Below are 16548 nucleotides of genomic sequence, written 5' to 3'. Positions count from 1 at the left end.
CACTGTGAACTAAAAGTGCTTGTGTACTACAGTGAACTGCAGGTAACACCGATGGGCAGGCAGGACAGGAATGTGAAAATAGTCAGGGTGAGCATTTTAAACTTTTCCCTTTTGAGGAAGTAGTTGAGGGTTAACAGATCTATAACAGGACGAAGGCTCTTGTCCTTTTTCAGGCCCAGAAAGTAGCGGGAATAGAAACCACAGCCTACTTCTGGCACCGGATCCCTCTCAATGGCTCCCTTGGCCAAGAGCGTCCTGACTTCCTCCTAAAGCAAGTTCAGGTGGTCCTGTATCAGCCAGTCGTAAATCGGAGGCACGGAGGGAGGAGTAGTCTTGAAAGGTAGGGAGTAGCCCTTTCGGACTATCTGAAGAACCCACTTGTCCGATGAGACATTTTGCCTGTTATGGAGGTGAAGGCTGATCCTGCCACCAACCAGACGCCCATGATCATGAATGGCCGGACTAGGAAGGTTTAGGGGCTGCAGTGGGAGGAGTGGTATGACTACCTCTAACCACCTAGCACACTGGGTTGAAAGGAGCCACTCCCACAGCCTTGCAGAGGTTGCTGAACTAGCACAGTTTTGTGGCTGGGATAGGGCTGGCGCGGTTGAAAGCCCCTTGCATGGCCAAAAAAGGGATAAAAAGCAGACAGGGGACAGGTGGTCACTGAGAAGCCTAAGGACTTGGAGGTAGCCCGTGACTCCTGAAGGCACTCCAGGGCCATGTCTGCCTAGTCTTCGAAGACAGGGTTGCATGTCCACAAGGGAAGCATGGAAACCCCCAGAAAAGCCTGGAGCTCTCAGCCAGGTGTGGTGTGGAACGGCCACCATTTATGACATTGCTTTGTCCAGCGAGTCAGTGGTGTCAAGCGCACAACAAATGGTGAACTTGGCTGCATCTCTCTCGCCTCATATCGCTTGGGAGAGAAAACCCCAGGTCTCGTCTGAGACCTGTGGCAGCACCTGTGCAACTGTTTCCAACAAGGAGTGGGCATAATGGCCCAATAGGCATGCATTGTTCACTGACCGTAATGCAAAGCTGGCAAAGACAAATCTTCTTGCCCCAACTATCTAGCCTCTTGGATTCTATGTTCCGGAGAGTGGAAGGTAACAAGGAGAAAGCAGGCCAGAATCTGGGGTGGCATCCAGTCCACTGGCCTCACCCAATTCCTCGTACAAGTCCATTTGGTGAACAGGCTGGCCTTGTAAAGGGTACAGCTACCCCTCCCAATATTCCTCCATTCCTAGCCCCTCAAAATGAGGTGGAGGAACTGACCTAGGACCCAAAGGTGCCACTGGTGCCGGAATCGGCACTGGTAGGCACCGATTTAGCTCTGTGTTGTCAGGGATAAAAATGGAGCTTGTGCCGTCTGGGGGGGCGCATTTGGTGTTGGGAGTCTTGGTGCGGGGGCTGGAACAGAGGAAGGTGGCAGGTGTACGACCGACACCGATCTGGATCCACTACCGGATCCATTGGGATCCATCAGTGCTGAGGCCTGAGCAGAACCTGATGGAGCCCCCTCTGAGCCTCCCGGCCCATAGGCATACCTGGAGGGTTAGGTCGCCCAAACATGAGGCACTTAGCACGGCAGAATTCTGGTCGATGGTCGCTCCTGCTCCTGGAAAGGCAGGAAAGAGCGGAGTGGACACAGGTGCAGGTTCCGCTCAACGAGGCCTAGAACATCAAGGCTCCTTCTTAGAGTGCCAACGCACGGGGAAAAACACAAGCAAGCTTCGACTTCTTGCGTTTCTCATGCCTCTTACCTGACCGACATGACCCCTTCGAGTGGATGGACAAAGACTTAGGATTCCCCAAGCAGTGCCTGGACCTTCCTCTCGACCGGGAACAAGATCTACTGGGCAAGTGGCATGGAGAAGAATGCTGGCCGGCAAATAGCTATAGGGACCGCTCCCTCAGAGCCTTCGGAACCATGGCTTGGCAGTCGGAGCACAACTTCGAGTTGTGGCTGCGCTCCAGGCACCATGAGACAAATTAAGTGTGGATCCACCACCGACATGGCGCAATGGCAGGCAATGCACAGTTTGAATCCAGAAGTCTTCTGACATTAAGGAAAAAACCTACTCACCAAAATAGTCTACAAATATGTCAAAAAAAGCCTGCAAAAAGGGACAGAGGGTAGCTCGCTTCGCAGATCTGCTCTATCTGGCGCGTAAAGAAAAGAATGGACGTCAGTGCGCCGAGGTGGTGCCTATATAGGTGACGCACACATTTCTGGAGCGGGCTACCGCGACGTCACACAGAGCCGACCGACACCACCTACAGGAGTGCAAGGGTAATGCTTGAGCAAAAGCCTTCTGGATCCAGCCTAACACCTGGGGTATTTTAAGGTAAGGAATCTGCGGCTAGATGTGTCTATCAGATTTATACGTTATGACTATGGGCTGTTCGCACTGACCCTTCAAATATATTGCAGTGGGCTGGGGCTGTACACCAAAAAACACTCTAGCCATTGTCAACTGAATTCATGTTAAAGCCAAAACATGTGAGCAAAGGAAACTTAAAACAGCTTTTTATGAAGAGAAGTGCTTCTCTGGCTAAGCAGGCAGCAAAAGAAAAAATATAAGACTGGTTTCAATATAGCCTTATGTTTTACACTAAGTAAGCAAACAATAAAAATAGTGACTAAGAAATAGTATAACCATATGAGATGGAGGACTGCTCTCCAATGGTTGTCTAAGGACCATCCAACAAACAGATGCAGAAAGCCTAACAATTTATCAGACATGTTTCAACGATGATCTTTAATCTTAAAATGGTCCAAAGGAAGTGTCACATGCGTAATATTTACTGCAGAGGCATGCATGGAGCAACACTTTGATCAGGCTCTAGCTTGATAGAGTACACATTCATGCTCACCCAAACTTGCGAATGAATTTGGTGAATACATTCTTCAGTTTTACACGGAAGTGTCTCCTCACGTCGTCCTTAATGTTTCCTATTGCTTCCATCTATGGAGTGAAAAAGGAGAAAATAGACTTAGAGAAATGGCAAGTTACAATGTAGTTGCTGAAAAGTGTAGCTTCGCATTGATCAGAAAATGTGCTCAATATGCCGCTTCTGAATAAGCCACGACCACATTAAAAGCATCCATGCACATAGAAATGATTTTTAGACCTACATAAAAGCTCTATGTCCCTCAGAATAAGATCTCCCTAATCTCCAAAGATCTCAAAAGAGAGGATGAGAACACCATGTAATAAAAAGCATAAGAGAAGTAAGGCAAACCTCAGTTTGCTATGCCTACAATCCATGCAACACTGTGACAAGTCAGCCATGAATGCAAAGGTCACTTAGTATTGGAAATATATCTACCCACACGGTGAGGCTGGTACCCTCAGCCAATTGGTACTGGCTTGGAGTGAATGCCAAAATCAACTTCGAAAACCTTGGTTTAGGCCAGCACTCCCTGCCTCGACCTCCACAAAAAAATCTCCCTCCCACTATGTCCCCCAGGTGCCCTATGTTTTAGCTATCCTTGTAAAACCTCACACCCTCCCATTCAAATCTGCTTGCAAAGGAGAAAGGCACTTTCACCATTCAATCCTCCTTAAAAGTGGAAACATCCCTCCCCCCAAAGCAAAAGACTCTCCATACATCATGTCTTTAGAAAGATTGAGGACCTGCGTTTTCTAGGTCTCCTAACTGGGGGGAAAAACCTCAAGCAATTATAGTCGGAAAGCCTCTGACAGACACCTAGGTAGGCACCTAGAGATTCACGCTGTAGTAAATATAATATAGATGTCACAACTAAATGCTACTCTACGGCATAGATGCCAAAAATGAAGCATTGCATCTTTAAAATGCAAAGCAGCTGTGGAAAAAATACAATATTTTATAGTGAGTGTAAAAGGAAGCCTGTAGAAAAATACCTTGGTCACTCCGGACTTTTCGGCTTTTGCTAGACGCAATATTTTTGCTGGCTTTAGAACTCTGTGCGCTTTACCCCTGCTAACCAGTAGTGAAGTGCCCATGTTCTCCTTTCAGAGATGGTCAAATCGGCATACCCCTAATTGGTATATTTAACTTGCCAAAAAGTTCCTAATATATGGTACAAAGGGTACCCAAAGGCCTGGAAGATAAATGCCACTAGTAGACTGCAGCACCTACTTTACCATCCACTATAGTAGCAGCACAAACATGGCTTCAGACCTACCACAGTAGAATGACTAACAGTGTTAAACACGCACTGCAGCCTATTAAACAAACCCCCTTTTGACAGGTAAAAGCCTTCCCTTTAAATATGAATAAGTCACCCATGTGTAGGTCTTGTAACCCACAAGGTAGGGTACATGGTAATTAAAGTACGAGTTACTTACCTTTGGTAACGATGTATCTGGTAGAGCCGATTCTAGCCGCAGATTCCTTCACGTAGAATTATCCCCAGGCGTGACACTGGAGGGACGGCATCACGTGACTCCGCCCAGGCCTCGTCTGCGCACATGACATCAGCGAGGTCACATAAGTCCCACCCCGGCGCGCCTATGTAAGTTTTCTTCTGAGAACTTTTCCGTGCCACAACGCGGAGCTAGCAGACAAAACTGTGAGAGTATAGGAACAGTGTGCGAAAGAGTCAAAAGGGCATGGTGAGGAACAACACCATAAAGAGCAGTGCCCGGCACTGCAGTACCCAAAGGCAGGGAATGAATAAAGGACCGAGCAGCAACCCTGCGAGTACAGAGACAGCCCCCCTCCCCACAGACCAGGGACATTTGTAAAAATGTCACAAGAACATGCAACAGGACTACAATCCCAACCAAAGACAAGGAAGGGGAACCAGTCGGGAACACACAGGGAACGACAAAACTCGAAGACATCCCCATCACAGAGTATGACAACCCCCATCAGAAACAAGGGCAGAGGCACAGCCAAAAGCCCCCAACCTCAAGGATCGCAAAGAGCCAGAATTACCAACCACCTAACCTTCCATGTGACAACGGGGAGGAAAAAAAGGACAGCCTGATAGAAAGAGAGAGAAAGAATGAACTCATAGAAGACACCGCCACCCACAGGGAAGCGAGTGCAAAAGACCAAATCACAAGCCGTCGCAGAACGGGGAGGAAGGGCGGGCCGTGAAGGAATCTGCGGCTAGAATCGTCTCTACCAGATAAATCGTTACCGAAGGTAAGTAACTCGTACATCTGATAGAGACTACTAGCCGCAGATTCCTTCACGTAGAATAGATACCCTAGCCATGCCCAAGGGGAGGGAGGGTCTGCAAGAAGACTCCACGAACCGGGGCACTACAGAGGCCTGTACGGAACAGAGTCCAGAAACAGGACAAGGAACCCCGTCCCCCAGGCAAAGGGGAAAAAAGAGAAGAAGATATCCTGTCCTCACTCCGCAGAGGAAACAAGGCAAGGAGCAAGAGGCCAAACACCCCACACCCCGGTAAGGCAACAAAACCTCCGCCAAATGCCAAGGCAAGTAAAGTAGCATGGATTGGCTGACTTGTATCCTTTGACTGCTCACTTTTAGGGAACTACTTTCTTTGAGTGAGAGTGAGACAGTGAGAGTGAGACAGTGACAGTGAGAGACAGTGACAGTGAGAGACCGTGAGAGAGACAGTGAGAGAGACAGACAGAGACAGACAGAGACAGACAGAGACAGACAGAGACAGTGAGAGACAGACAGAGACAGACAGACAGTCAGACAGAGACAGACAGACAGTGAGAGACAGACAGAGACAGACAGACAGTGAGAGACAGACAGAGACAGACAGACAGTCAGACAGAGACAGACAGACAGTGAGAGACAGTGAGAGACAGTGAGAGACAGTGAGAGACAGTGAGAGACAGTGAGAGACAGTGAGAGACAGTGAGAGACAGTGAGAGACAGTGAGAGACAGTGAGAGACAGTGAGAGACAGTGAGAGACAGTGAGAGACAGTGAGAGAGAGACAGAGAGACAGAGAGACAGAGAGACAGAGAGACAGAGAGACAGAGAGACAGAGAGACAGAGAGACAGAGAGGGAGAGAGACAGAGAGAGAGACAGAGAGAGAGACAGAGAGAGAGACAGAGAGAGAGACAGAGAGAGAGACAGAGAGAGAGACAGAGAGAGAGACAGAGAGAGAGACAGAGAGAGAGACAGAGAGAGAGACAGAGAGAGAGACAGAGAGAGAGAGAGAGAGAGAGAGAGAGACAGAGAGAGAGACAGAGAGAGAGACAGAGAGAGAGACACAGAGAGAGACACAGAGAGAGAGACAGAGAGAGAGACAGAGAGAGAGACAGAGAGAGAGACAGAGAGAGAGACAGAGAGAGAGAGAGAGTGTGTGTGTGTGGCCCAGCTTTTTCTTGTGTGCTTTTCCCCCCTGCGATATATCACCTCTCCCCCAGCTCGGTGTTGCAAGATCTTTCATGTGCTTCTCCCCCCACCAAACTCCCATTGTCATTCGTTCTGCTTTCTCACTCATGTGCGTCTCATCCTCCACCCTACCCCCCCGTGGGCAGCTATTCACCTACCCCACCCACTCCTCCATTGCCCCCCACCGCACTTTCTTTTTTTCCAAATGTTTTCAATGTATAACTGTGTGTGTGGGGGGGGGGGGGGGGGGGGGGGGGGGCGGGGTGTAAGGATCATGTAACAAATAGCTGCTGGCCCGCTGCCTTATAAAAGGACTTTCTCACTTCTTTTGTTTATTACCAATCCAGACAGATGGGTAAATAAAAGAAAAATTGCACTTTTCATTTCTTAGACATGCTCATGCGTAAGGACGCATGCACACACCTACAAAATGCCAGGTCACTACACCGTCTTTTGAATTTGCAGATACTGTACAACATTGCCATAAGCCATTATTGTGAGAAAGTGGGTTTCTGTTGCAGTGACCCCCCCCCCCCCTTTTTTTTTGCCTAATAGCTGATGCACTTTTCCTTGTTGTGCCCTGGGCTCCTGCCAATCAGGTGCCCAGGGACTATGTTCCTTCCTTAAAACACACAAACTCCCAATTGGCAAACCCTGGCCACATGTCAGCCCCTGGTAAATGGTACCCTAGGTACCCAGGGCCTTGTGACCAGGGAAGGCCTCTAAGGGCTGCAGCACTCATTGTGCCACCCTCAGAGGCCCTGTACCCTTACACACACACACTGCCTTTGCAGGCTGAGTGTCTGGGTGCAGGACAAAACAAAGAGTCGACATGGCACACATCTCTGGGTGCCATGCCCATCACCTACACTGCCAAGGCATATGTCAGCAACCCCTCTGGCTGGGTGCCTTATGCCTATGGTGTGGGCACAGGAGCAGGAGCCCTGTGCCCCTACAGTACCCAGGTCCATTCCTGGGCACTGTAAGTACAGTGCTGCCTTTTACAAGTACATGGTGCTGAGAGCTCGTCAAACACGAGCTCCACAGCACCATAATGGCAACACTGAAGACTGGGAAGTTTGGTATCAAACTTCTCAGCACATTAAACCCACACTGATGCCAGTGTGGGATTTAATGTACTAAGCACCCCAGAGGGCATCTTAGAGATGCCCCCTTACAGCTAACCTACAATCCACGTCTGCTCTAAGGCTGCCCAGGCTGCCACACAGCAGACACGTTGCTGGACCCCTGGGTGGGAGAGCCCCTGCTCTCCCGGGCCTGCAACAATGCACATCCTGGGTGAGGTGAGATATCTCCTCCCCCAGGATGTGCAAAGGGAAGCTTCAAAGGCATGCCGCCAGTTGGAGTTTCCCCAGGCCACTGCAACCCCCCACTCTGGCAGGAAGCTTGGCCGGAAACCCCATACAAGGACAGGGGATGTGCCAGCCTGCCCACCCCACCCCTCAGGTGGGGGAGGCGAGGTGAAGCACATCTCCGGGCTCTCGCCATCTTGAAGATGGGAGGCCCTACCCTATCAGGATTAGGCTACTGCCCCCCTCCCACAGGAGAGAGGCAGGAAGGGGGTGTACCCACCCCAGGACAAGGACCCATTGGTCCCTGGCCTTCACCTACCTGTAACGCCCCTAAATCTAGTATTTAGGGGCCCCCTGAACCTTCCTTCCCCAGATTCGAAACTACAAGAAGAGCAAGAAGAACAAAGACCTGCCCTGCAGCTGCTAAAAAGAGGAAGACACCAACTGCTTTGGCCCCAGCCCTACCGGCCTGTCGACCCTCGAACCTGCTCCTGCTCCAGCGCGGCATCTCTTGTGGCCAGCAACCTCAAAAACCCCGGAGGACCTGGCTACCTTTGAACTCTAAAGCCCCTGGGACTCCCATGAGTAGAGGCTCTACTCAGAAACCTATCTCTAACCCCTGGCAGCAGCCCGGAACCGCGAACCCAGCACACTCTGCACCAGCCAAGCCTGGCCAGTGCCGGAGTGAACAAAGACCCTGAGGACGACCCCACGGCGACTGTGACCCCGAGTCCGGCACCCAAGGACCCCCCTCGACATTCCGGAAGAAGCCTGCAGCCTCAGAACAGAGTGCCACCCCAACCGCGATCAACAAGAGGGTAAGATTTCAGACATCAAAAGGCACCCCTGCACCCGGCGCCCTGCGCCCAATCCCGGGGTACCCACCTAACCTACAACTACCCAACTTACCTCTCGAAGTGGTGGTGGCATCTGAAGCATCCTCGTCCCCGAGCTTGCAGCCTTTTTCCAAACCGGAACATTCCCATTGACTTCCATTGAGCGCCCGAAGGCTCAAAAGCACCCTGCACCCAGCCGCCCGAGTGGCCCTGGCAGTGCACTCTCTACACTAACCTACGTCCCCACTTGCCCTGAGTAAGTGACCAGGAGCCCAGCTCCCACAGCCGCGTGGCTTGCCAGACAGCAGCCACCAACCAAGGCCCCCCTATCCCTCATAGGATAACATTGGGCCTAACTCTCTCTGCACCCGGCCGTCCTGAAACCGCTGAGGGTGAACCAACTGTACCTACCTGACACTGGGGGACCCCTGAGTCTATGCCCGGAATTTCAACTCTGCCAGTCGGGTACTTACCTTTAAACCGCTAACTTCATTTTCGTCATAGGGTAACATTGACTGGCTTTTTCTTGAAAAATCTTCTAAGTGTGAACTTTTCAAAACTGCAAATATTCACTAAAAATCAGCCAAGTGACAAAAACGAATTTACTCTCCTGCTCTTAGGTGAGCTCCCAGTGCTGGATCTTGGTGCCCAGCCCTGACTCTGAAAAGTGTCCACAACTGTACTTACCTCTAACTCATTTTTCTTCCATAGGAAACCATTGTCTGCTTTTCTGTGAAATTTCTTCTAAGTGTCTATTTTTGCAAAATTGAAATATTCTTTTAAAATCGTACCATTTCTGCAAACGAAATTACTTACCTGTTTCTGATAAGGACCCCAGTCCTGGGTCTAGGTACCCAGTCCTGGATTACTAAAGTAACGATAAAGTACTCTACCTGCAATTTGAATTTCTTGCCATAGAGATCCATTGAATGTTTTCTTTGAAATATTTTCTAAGTGCTAACTTTTGAAATAGCTAAATATTATTTAAAAATCATTACAGTTATTAAGTCGACTTTCATCACTTGATTCTGAGTACTGACCCAGAGCTGGATCTAGGAGCCAGACCTGGAATTTCAAAAGTAATCTGAAAAGTAATTTATTACAAGATAACCTGAATTTACCATTGAGCTCAATGCATTGTTATGTTTAGGAAATAGGATTGTTTATTGCAACCAACTGTGACTGTTTACAAAAATCCATTGCTTATTGCAAAAGTATTTATATTCAATCTCTCATTCTGAGAAAAGTATATTTTTATTCCCTTTGTGGTTCTAAAAATAAAACAAGCATATATTTTATATATATAAACCATTGGCCTAGAGTTCAGTTATTGAGTGTGTGAAACCATTTGCTGACTGAGTGTGTACAATAAATGCTTTACACTGTCCTCAGGTACTGCCTTACTGCTCGACCAAGCTACCACTTTTGAGAGTAAGGTCATACCTAACTTTGACCTCTATCAGCCTCTGGGGGACTGTGGACTCTGTACACCCTGTACCCATTAGGGAACAGTATATACAGAGCCACTTTCTCACAATTATCATACACAAAATATCCTAGACTTTTCTATAGCTTGTTTTAAACCAGTATGCATCTCACATCCTACTAAATGAGCCTCTAAGAACCACTATTTAATGCTTCACAAAAGTTTAGAAAAATTATTTTTTCCAGTTGCAAATTTATTGTGTACATTTTATTTTTAAGGCAAACAATCACCAATCTTGCTTTCATGCTTATGCATGTATTTGCATATAATCAGGGAACTTTCTGAAAATATAATAAATAGACTCAAATTGTTACATTTTGCACACATGTTTACACATTTTAATATTGGAACTAACATCAGTAATTCAAGCTCACCGTATTTCATTAGAGTGCTCGTCTTAAAATAAAGTAAAGGCTTTAGTAGAAATTAATCATATATGCAACTTATGAATCAAAATCTTGCATTCATTGGCAAACAATTCTCTTTCACAGATCCATACTGTGGTGCTACAAGCTAAAAGAGTTTATGCTGCAGGGGTTTAGAACTACTGATTAGAAACCCAAATTCTATAGGTAACTATCCTCTGGGCAAACGCTGGCTGCAGAAAGTTCCCCATTTCTATGCAATGCCCTCCTGCACTGATGAAACAAACAATTAAAATAAATATGCTATCGCCCGATATCCCTAATAGATTCTTCTGTGAAAGTACTGGGTAGGGTGGTCCTTGCCCAATTGAATGGCTGGCTAGAGGAATCTGGAACACTCTCTATGGCCCAGTACAGCTTCAGAAAAGGGATGGGTACTATAGATCAATGCCTGAACATGCAACTATTAATAGGCAAATATACGGTGGCCAAGAAGGGAGCATTATTGATAGCCTTTATGGACCTGTCCTCGGCCTTTGACCGCGTAAACAGGTCAAAATTGTGGTCCTTGCTCCTATCCTATGGAGTAGACAAAAACATCGTCTACTTCTTAGCTGACTTACATAGGGATCTATCGGCCACGGTCAGGTATGATCAACAGGGCAATTGTACGGAAGATATACCTATATCTAATGGAGTTAGACAGGGGTGCATTTTGGCACCCCTGCTCTTTACCCTATACATAAATAATCTAGACAATTCCCTAATTGCCTCATGTAATGATATTCCGCGTGCAGGGAAATGCCTGATTCCCGCACTTTTATACGCGGACGACGCCGCCTTACTTGCAAGAACGGCGGTGGGTCTTCAATTACTGTTGGACTCTTTTGCGGGTTTTATGAAGGCGCTGGATCTTAGTGTCAACTTTTCAAAATCGCATGTAATGGCCATTGGACAAAAATCTTCAAAGATCAAAACTTTTAAATGTGAGGGCCATACACTATCTAGGGTATCGTCATTCCCATACTTGGGTGTACTTTTCAACGATCAAGGATCCTGGGTAACCCAAATCACAGCAAAAAAGATTGTTTTAACTAGAGCGACCTTGGCTGTATTAGGTTTTGCCAGAAAGTTAGGTGCCAGGCCAATGAAGGCCCTTATTCAAATAGAGCCAAATGCTTCTCTCTAGCAATGTATGGAGCCGAGGTATGGGGCATAAAAAATGTAAAATGTATACAGATTGTTGAGGATGGGTTCCTAAAAAACCTCCTATCAGTCCCGAAAACAACTGCCAATTACAATACCCACCAGGAGCTTGGAATTGGTTTTGTAGAAGATTCTATCGCTGTGGCACCATTATTGAAATGGATAAGCATTTGGTTAAACCCGGACCTACTGCTTAATCGTACGATCATGAAAGATTGTATGTCACTAGACTATGGGTTATGTATACCCTGGCTGAAATACATTCAGAAACTGGCAATAAAATTGGGCCGCCCAGAACTATACCAGTCACCAGAAGCTCTAGTGAAAGGAGACATTAATTGGTGTAAGGAAACGTTCGTGCGTATAGCCACCATGGATAGGGAAGGGAGTGAGCTGTTAAAGGTAACTGTAAGGGCTCACCAGCTATGCAAAACAACACCATTCATGGAAAAATATCTAGGATACGTCACAAATACTAACCACCGTTTTTTATTGACTAGATTTAGACTAAATCAACTGCATCTACTTTTTGGAGTACAGAAAGGATGGAAAAGGGTAGAGGACCTCGGCCCTTGCTCTTGTGATAATTTTTCACCACAAGATATCACACTTCCTTTTTTTCTGTGAGCACTTCATTGACATCAGGAAACGTTTCTTACTCCCTATTTTAAAAAACAAAGGCTTTGTGCAGGTGAGACCTGCTCTTCTCCACCTTCAAATGCTAACTGATGTTTGGGAAACTTTTAACATTGCAAATTTTTTATCTGTAGTTATTAGATTCTTGAGGAAATGAATGTATAATCATACTATGTATGTCCTCTTTTAAACGCTTTTAAAATGGAATTGTTTTTAACTGTTCTACTAGCTGTTTTTATAGGTTTTTAGGACCTATTGATTACTCAAAATGATTCTTGTACCTTCAACTGTTTTTATCTATTGTTATGTAGTATGCTTTTATGGTTTGCACTTAAACCGAATAAAGACTTTAGACTTTTGACTGACTAAAATAAATATGGTCAGAAATGTGCTAACTGCATTCTCTTCCCTCATTACACTCCCCTATTCCTGACACTTTTGTACTCACAAAGAGCCAAGCATAACTACTTGATCCTATCATGCATTTGAGCATTACAATGCACATACTGTGACTAAACCTAATATATTATTGAACACAAACATCTAAATGTTTTCCAAGAAGTTGAAAATGGAAACGAAAGTTAACAGAGCAATATCTGAATAGTGCACATAACTGGGTATTTTTAGGTAACAAACTATGCCATAAGTAACTCATTTGTAGACATTCAACAAATACACTGTTGTTTCTCAAAGTTCTATCTACTCTGGAGTCAACCAATAAATCATTGGAGCACGCAAAGCATGTAAAACCCAACAGATGAAAGATAGGAAATTTCACCTTGCATGATAACATACTAAGAAAAACGCTGAACACATGTCAAGTACCTCTCAAGATACTGTTTATCCATTAGCACCGCATCAAAGTATGCAGAGCAAAAGAGTGTAAGGAGGCATCTGTAGTGCGTTTCGCCTTCTGGCATTTGCTGCTCCATTTGCATTCAAGCACCACAAGCTAAACAGAATACTGAGCACATTGCCACTTACCATGAGCTGTAGATGCTTGGACAGCAGTTTGATGTCCATTATAAAGAGCACAACTTTGATGAATCCGAGGGCTGCTTTTACCACTTCCCGTGTCTTGGAACTGAGAAGAAGACAGACGTTCTCCAGCAGTTGCTCGATGACCACAACACTCATGATATCTGGAAGGCAAGGATCGCAGGGGGTAAAACTAAGCAAAACTGTTGCTTCTCACTAAACCATTACAGCTTCTTACTGTAACGTTTGACGCTCACCTTTAAATTCAAAGAGTATGCGCGTCAAAGCCAGGACAGTACAGCTGATCATTGTGACAGACCCAGTCAATCCAGCATAAACCAGAGTCAAATACTTCAATATGGCTTCTGCAAAAGAAAAAACATATTAGAATACAGCGTTATTGGGACATTTCCTAAATCATATAAGAAGCTGCATGACTGCCTTTTTTTTTCCCGGTGGGACCAAAAAAGGCGAATAAGTAGCCAGTCTCTTGAGAATCAGACCTAGCTTTCTGCCATCATAATAAATGGTGTATAAACCATTGTCAACTCAGGTTTACTTGCTCCCATTTTTTATTGCGAACAAAGCGGTACAAAAGGGGGTGGTGATGGAATGGCATGGTGAGCAAAAAAACGATGGATTTAGGCCCAGATCGCTGTACTGGGGTGAATGTATGACATTGTTCTGCATTCTGTCCATCAATTGTTCTTTTTGCATTTGTCACCCCGAGTGGGACGGGTATGCTCAGACGCGAGTCCCGTGCTCTCCATGCCACTGGAATCAAGCTATCCTGGCTGAAGAGGGGTGAACCCCCGAAACCGGTCCTAGGATGCTTGTTTCCAGTCCAGGGAGGACCTGGTCTGGCAGTTCGGGCTGGACTGTTCCCATGGGGCACAGGGTCAAGACTGATTTGCATATGGCTGGGTCCAAACTGGAATGGCATGGTGAGCAAAAAAACGATAGATTTAGGCCCAGATCTCTGTACTGGGGTGGATGTATGACATTGTTCTGCATTCTGTCCATCAATTGTTCTTTTTGCATTTTTTATTAGGTATTCTAATGCGGCATTACAAGACTACAAGCAAAACTGCAAACTCTAGCACGGCATTTGTATTTCGAGTGTATTACGGTAATGGGGTTGATTTTCCCAATGGCACAGTAACGACAGAAACAGATTTGTATTGAAACCTGCAATAATGACATTTTGAAATGTTACAGACCGAACACTGAGTTGGATAGTCTACAAAAACAAAACAAAAGGGAAATGCCTGAATTAATCTTAACCATTAGTAATTACTGAGTGTAGCATTTAATTCCATAATTTCTACGACCTGCTCACAGCTCCTCTTCCAGAGCGCCTAATAAACATAGATTACAGGACAATTATCTATACTTACTGTTGTAAATGTGGATAATAATAAAGACAAGTAAATTAACACAGTTACCTTGAGCATCTTGGTTAAAACGCAGAAAAGCCTTTCCAATCTCTGCCAGCAAGGTGTACGCATTCTTCCGTGCACTCACAGCCACCTCCTTGGTGCAGATTATCACCTGGCGAAAAGATCTCAGGTCAGGCAATCGCAGCAATGGTCAAAAGGATGCCCTACGCCACTAATATTCACCATCAAAAAATCAATAACTGCACGTGACCTCTTTAAAATGAAAAAGAAACATTATGAGCCTTGCTACGAAGTTTGAAGGACAAGAAAGCCTCCAATGAGCAGCACATCAATTATGTGCACACTGGTTGAGCAAAGTGGTCGTACAACATTTCTCAATAAAGACTCCTCATCGGGTATACGAATCTGACAACAGTAAAAGCTTTAGCAAGGCCAATAGTATTCACCATCATTAGCTCGAAGACCATTTAGTGCCTCCCAAGCCACCTTCTCCCTTTCAGCTTGTTTTCACAAATTATAGATGGGAATCTGAATAACGGTGATGTTTTTCAATAAGGGGTTCTGAGGGACTTCTGATATACAGAGCTGTCCAAGATGTCATTATAAACCCACAAAAGTGAAACGTGCTCTTCATTTTGTTTCTTATCTGTCATTTTATGTTCTATATTGATCGAATACCTGGGCGCTCTCATTAACCAACTTTAAGAATTGTTGGAACTGTATGGTTGATTTTGCGGAGTGATATTTTTAAGCATACAAATAACTAATAGCTTATCATTCTCTAGTAAACAAAGGCATGTTCATTAGAAACTATGAGCAGTGTTATTTAGATTTCGGTTTGGCAAGTAAACACTGGTAAGTATTGGCAATAGTTGGATTTTGAAAAGCCTGTTTACGACAGTGAACAGCTATGGGGCCAATATAGAACACTTAGTATTTAAATAGCCAACGGTGTTGCTCCACACTGAGGGGTTCTGAGTGACATTAGATAGGCAACGAGAGCGAAACTCTGGTTATCTATAAAACCACCTAGAATACAGAGATCTACTTTTACGATATACACATCTATAGTTTAGGATTATATATGGCATCCTTTTTATGCGTGTGGTTCATACAATGAATGCTGTAACCTGTGGTAAGTAGGATATATAAGATGTGGGCATGAACCATGTTTCTGTGATGAACAAGTGAGCTAGGTGATGAGGTATGCAATCTCTAGAGCATGGAGTGCTGCAGACTGAGTATCGATGAGCAGGAGTTGGAATGTGTGTTCTGTAGTTTAAGGGTGTGTGGTAGTTTGAGGGATGTGCACAAGGTGTTATGTGAATGCTAAGGAGTGTCTGGGTCATCAACATCTGGGTGCAATTTTGGAGATGGTCAGTATGGGATGCTGAGTGAGACACAATTTTACCTTGTAGATTTCAGTGGAGCAGGGGTTCTGGCCCAAGCTCCCTAACAAACGATATCCTTGTCTATGTTCGCCCTTTGCTGGGGATGCCCTGGCAATTGGATTCCCTGAAGAGTTGAAGGAAAGAAGTGATGTCACTTTCTGTACAGATGGGTTGACGGGGAATGCAATGGTGTCACGTCCGGTACAGATGGATAATGGGAAATATGTCCTCTCTAGACTTAAGGAAAACATACATTCTCTTGACACAGACGTGACATCTGCTGCTATTGTGGCGTAATTTGTAACTTAGCTATTATTCACTCTATTTATTTTTTTGATTGTTATTTTGTGTGTGTTTTTTTTTTTAATTATGACGCCGAAACAATTTATATAGGATTCACATGCCAAAACATATTTATACTGTATTTTTTTACATTCTCAATTGTATCCCTTATACATTTTGATTTACTGCACAATTCTTACAATTTATTTTTCTCTTTCTTGTTAGACTCTTATCAGAGCATTTTAAAATTTTCTTTCAGCTGATCGCATTTGGGCTCTTCAAGAACTCGGAGGTTAGTGATCACATCCCTAGCCATGACTTGGTCGTTTTCTGT

General features: G+C 45.4%; 1 protein-coding gene across 1 annotated transcript in view; it reads right to left on the bottom strand.

Annotated features, from left to right (window-relative positions):
* The window catches only part of RRP12 (ribosomal RNA processing 12 homolog), a 362034-nt gene that overhangs the window by 80186 nt on the left and 265300 nt on the right, over positions 1 to 16548 (bottom strand). The window contains exons 23-26 of the mRNA XM_085606394.1: positions 14587 to 14692; positions 13399 to 13506; positions 13148 to 13305; positions 2878 to 2969 (exon numbers count right to left, since the gene is read on the bottom strand). Of these exons, the coding sequence (XP_085462520.1) occupies positions 2878 to 2969; positions 13148 to 13305; positions 13399 to 13506; positions 14587 to 14692 (464 nt within the window). The remainder of the gene's footprint in view (positions 1 to 2877; positions 2970 to 13147; positions 13306 to 13398; positions 13507 to 14586; positions 14693 to 16548) is intronic.

This window comes from Triturus cristatus, chromosome 1_2 (assembly GCF_964204655.1).
Source record: "Triturus cristatus chromosome 1_2, aTriCri1.1, whole genome shotgun sequence".
In the NCBI taxonomy this organism is placed as follows: domain Eukaryota; kingdom Metazoa; phylum Chordata; class Amphibia; order Caudata; family Salamandridae; genus Triturus; species Triturus cristatus.
Note: the sequence above shows the minus strand (reverse complement) of the source record. Positions and strands in the feature narration are given on the sequence as shown.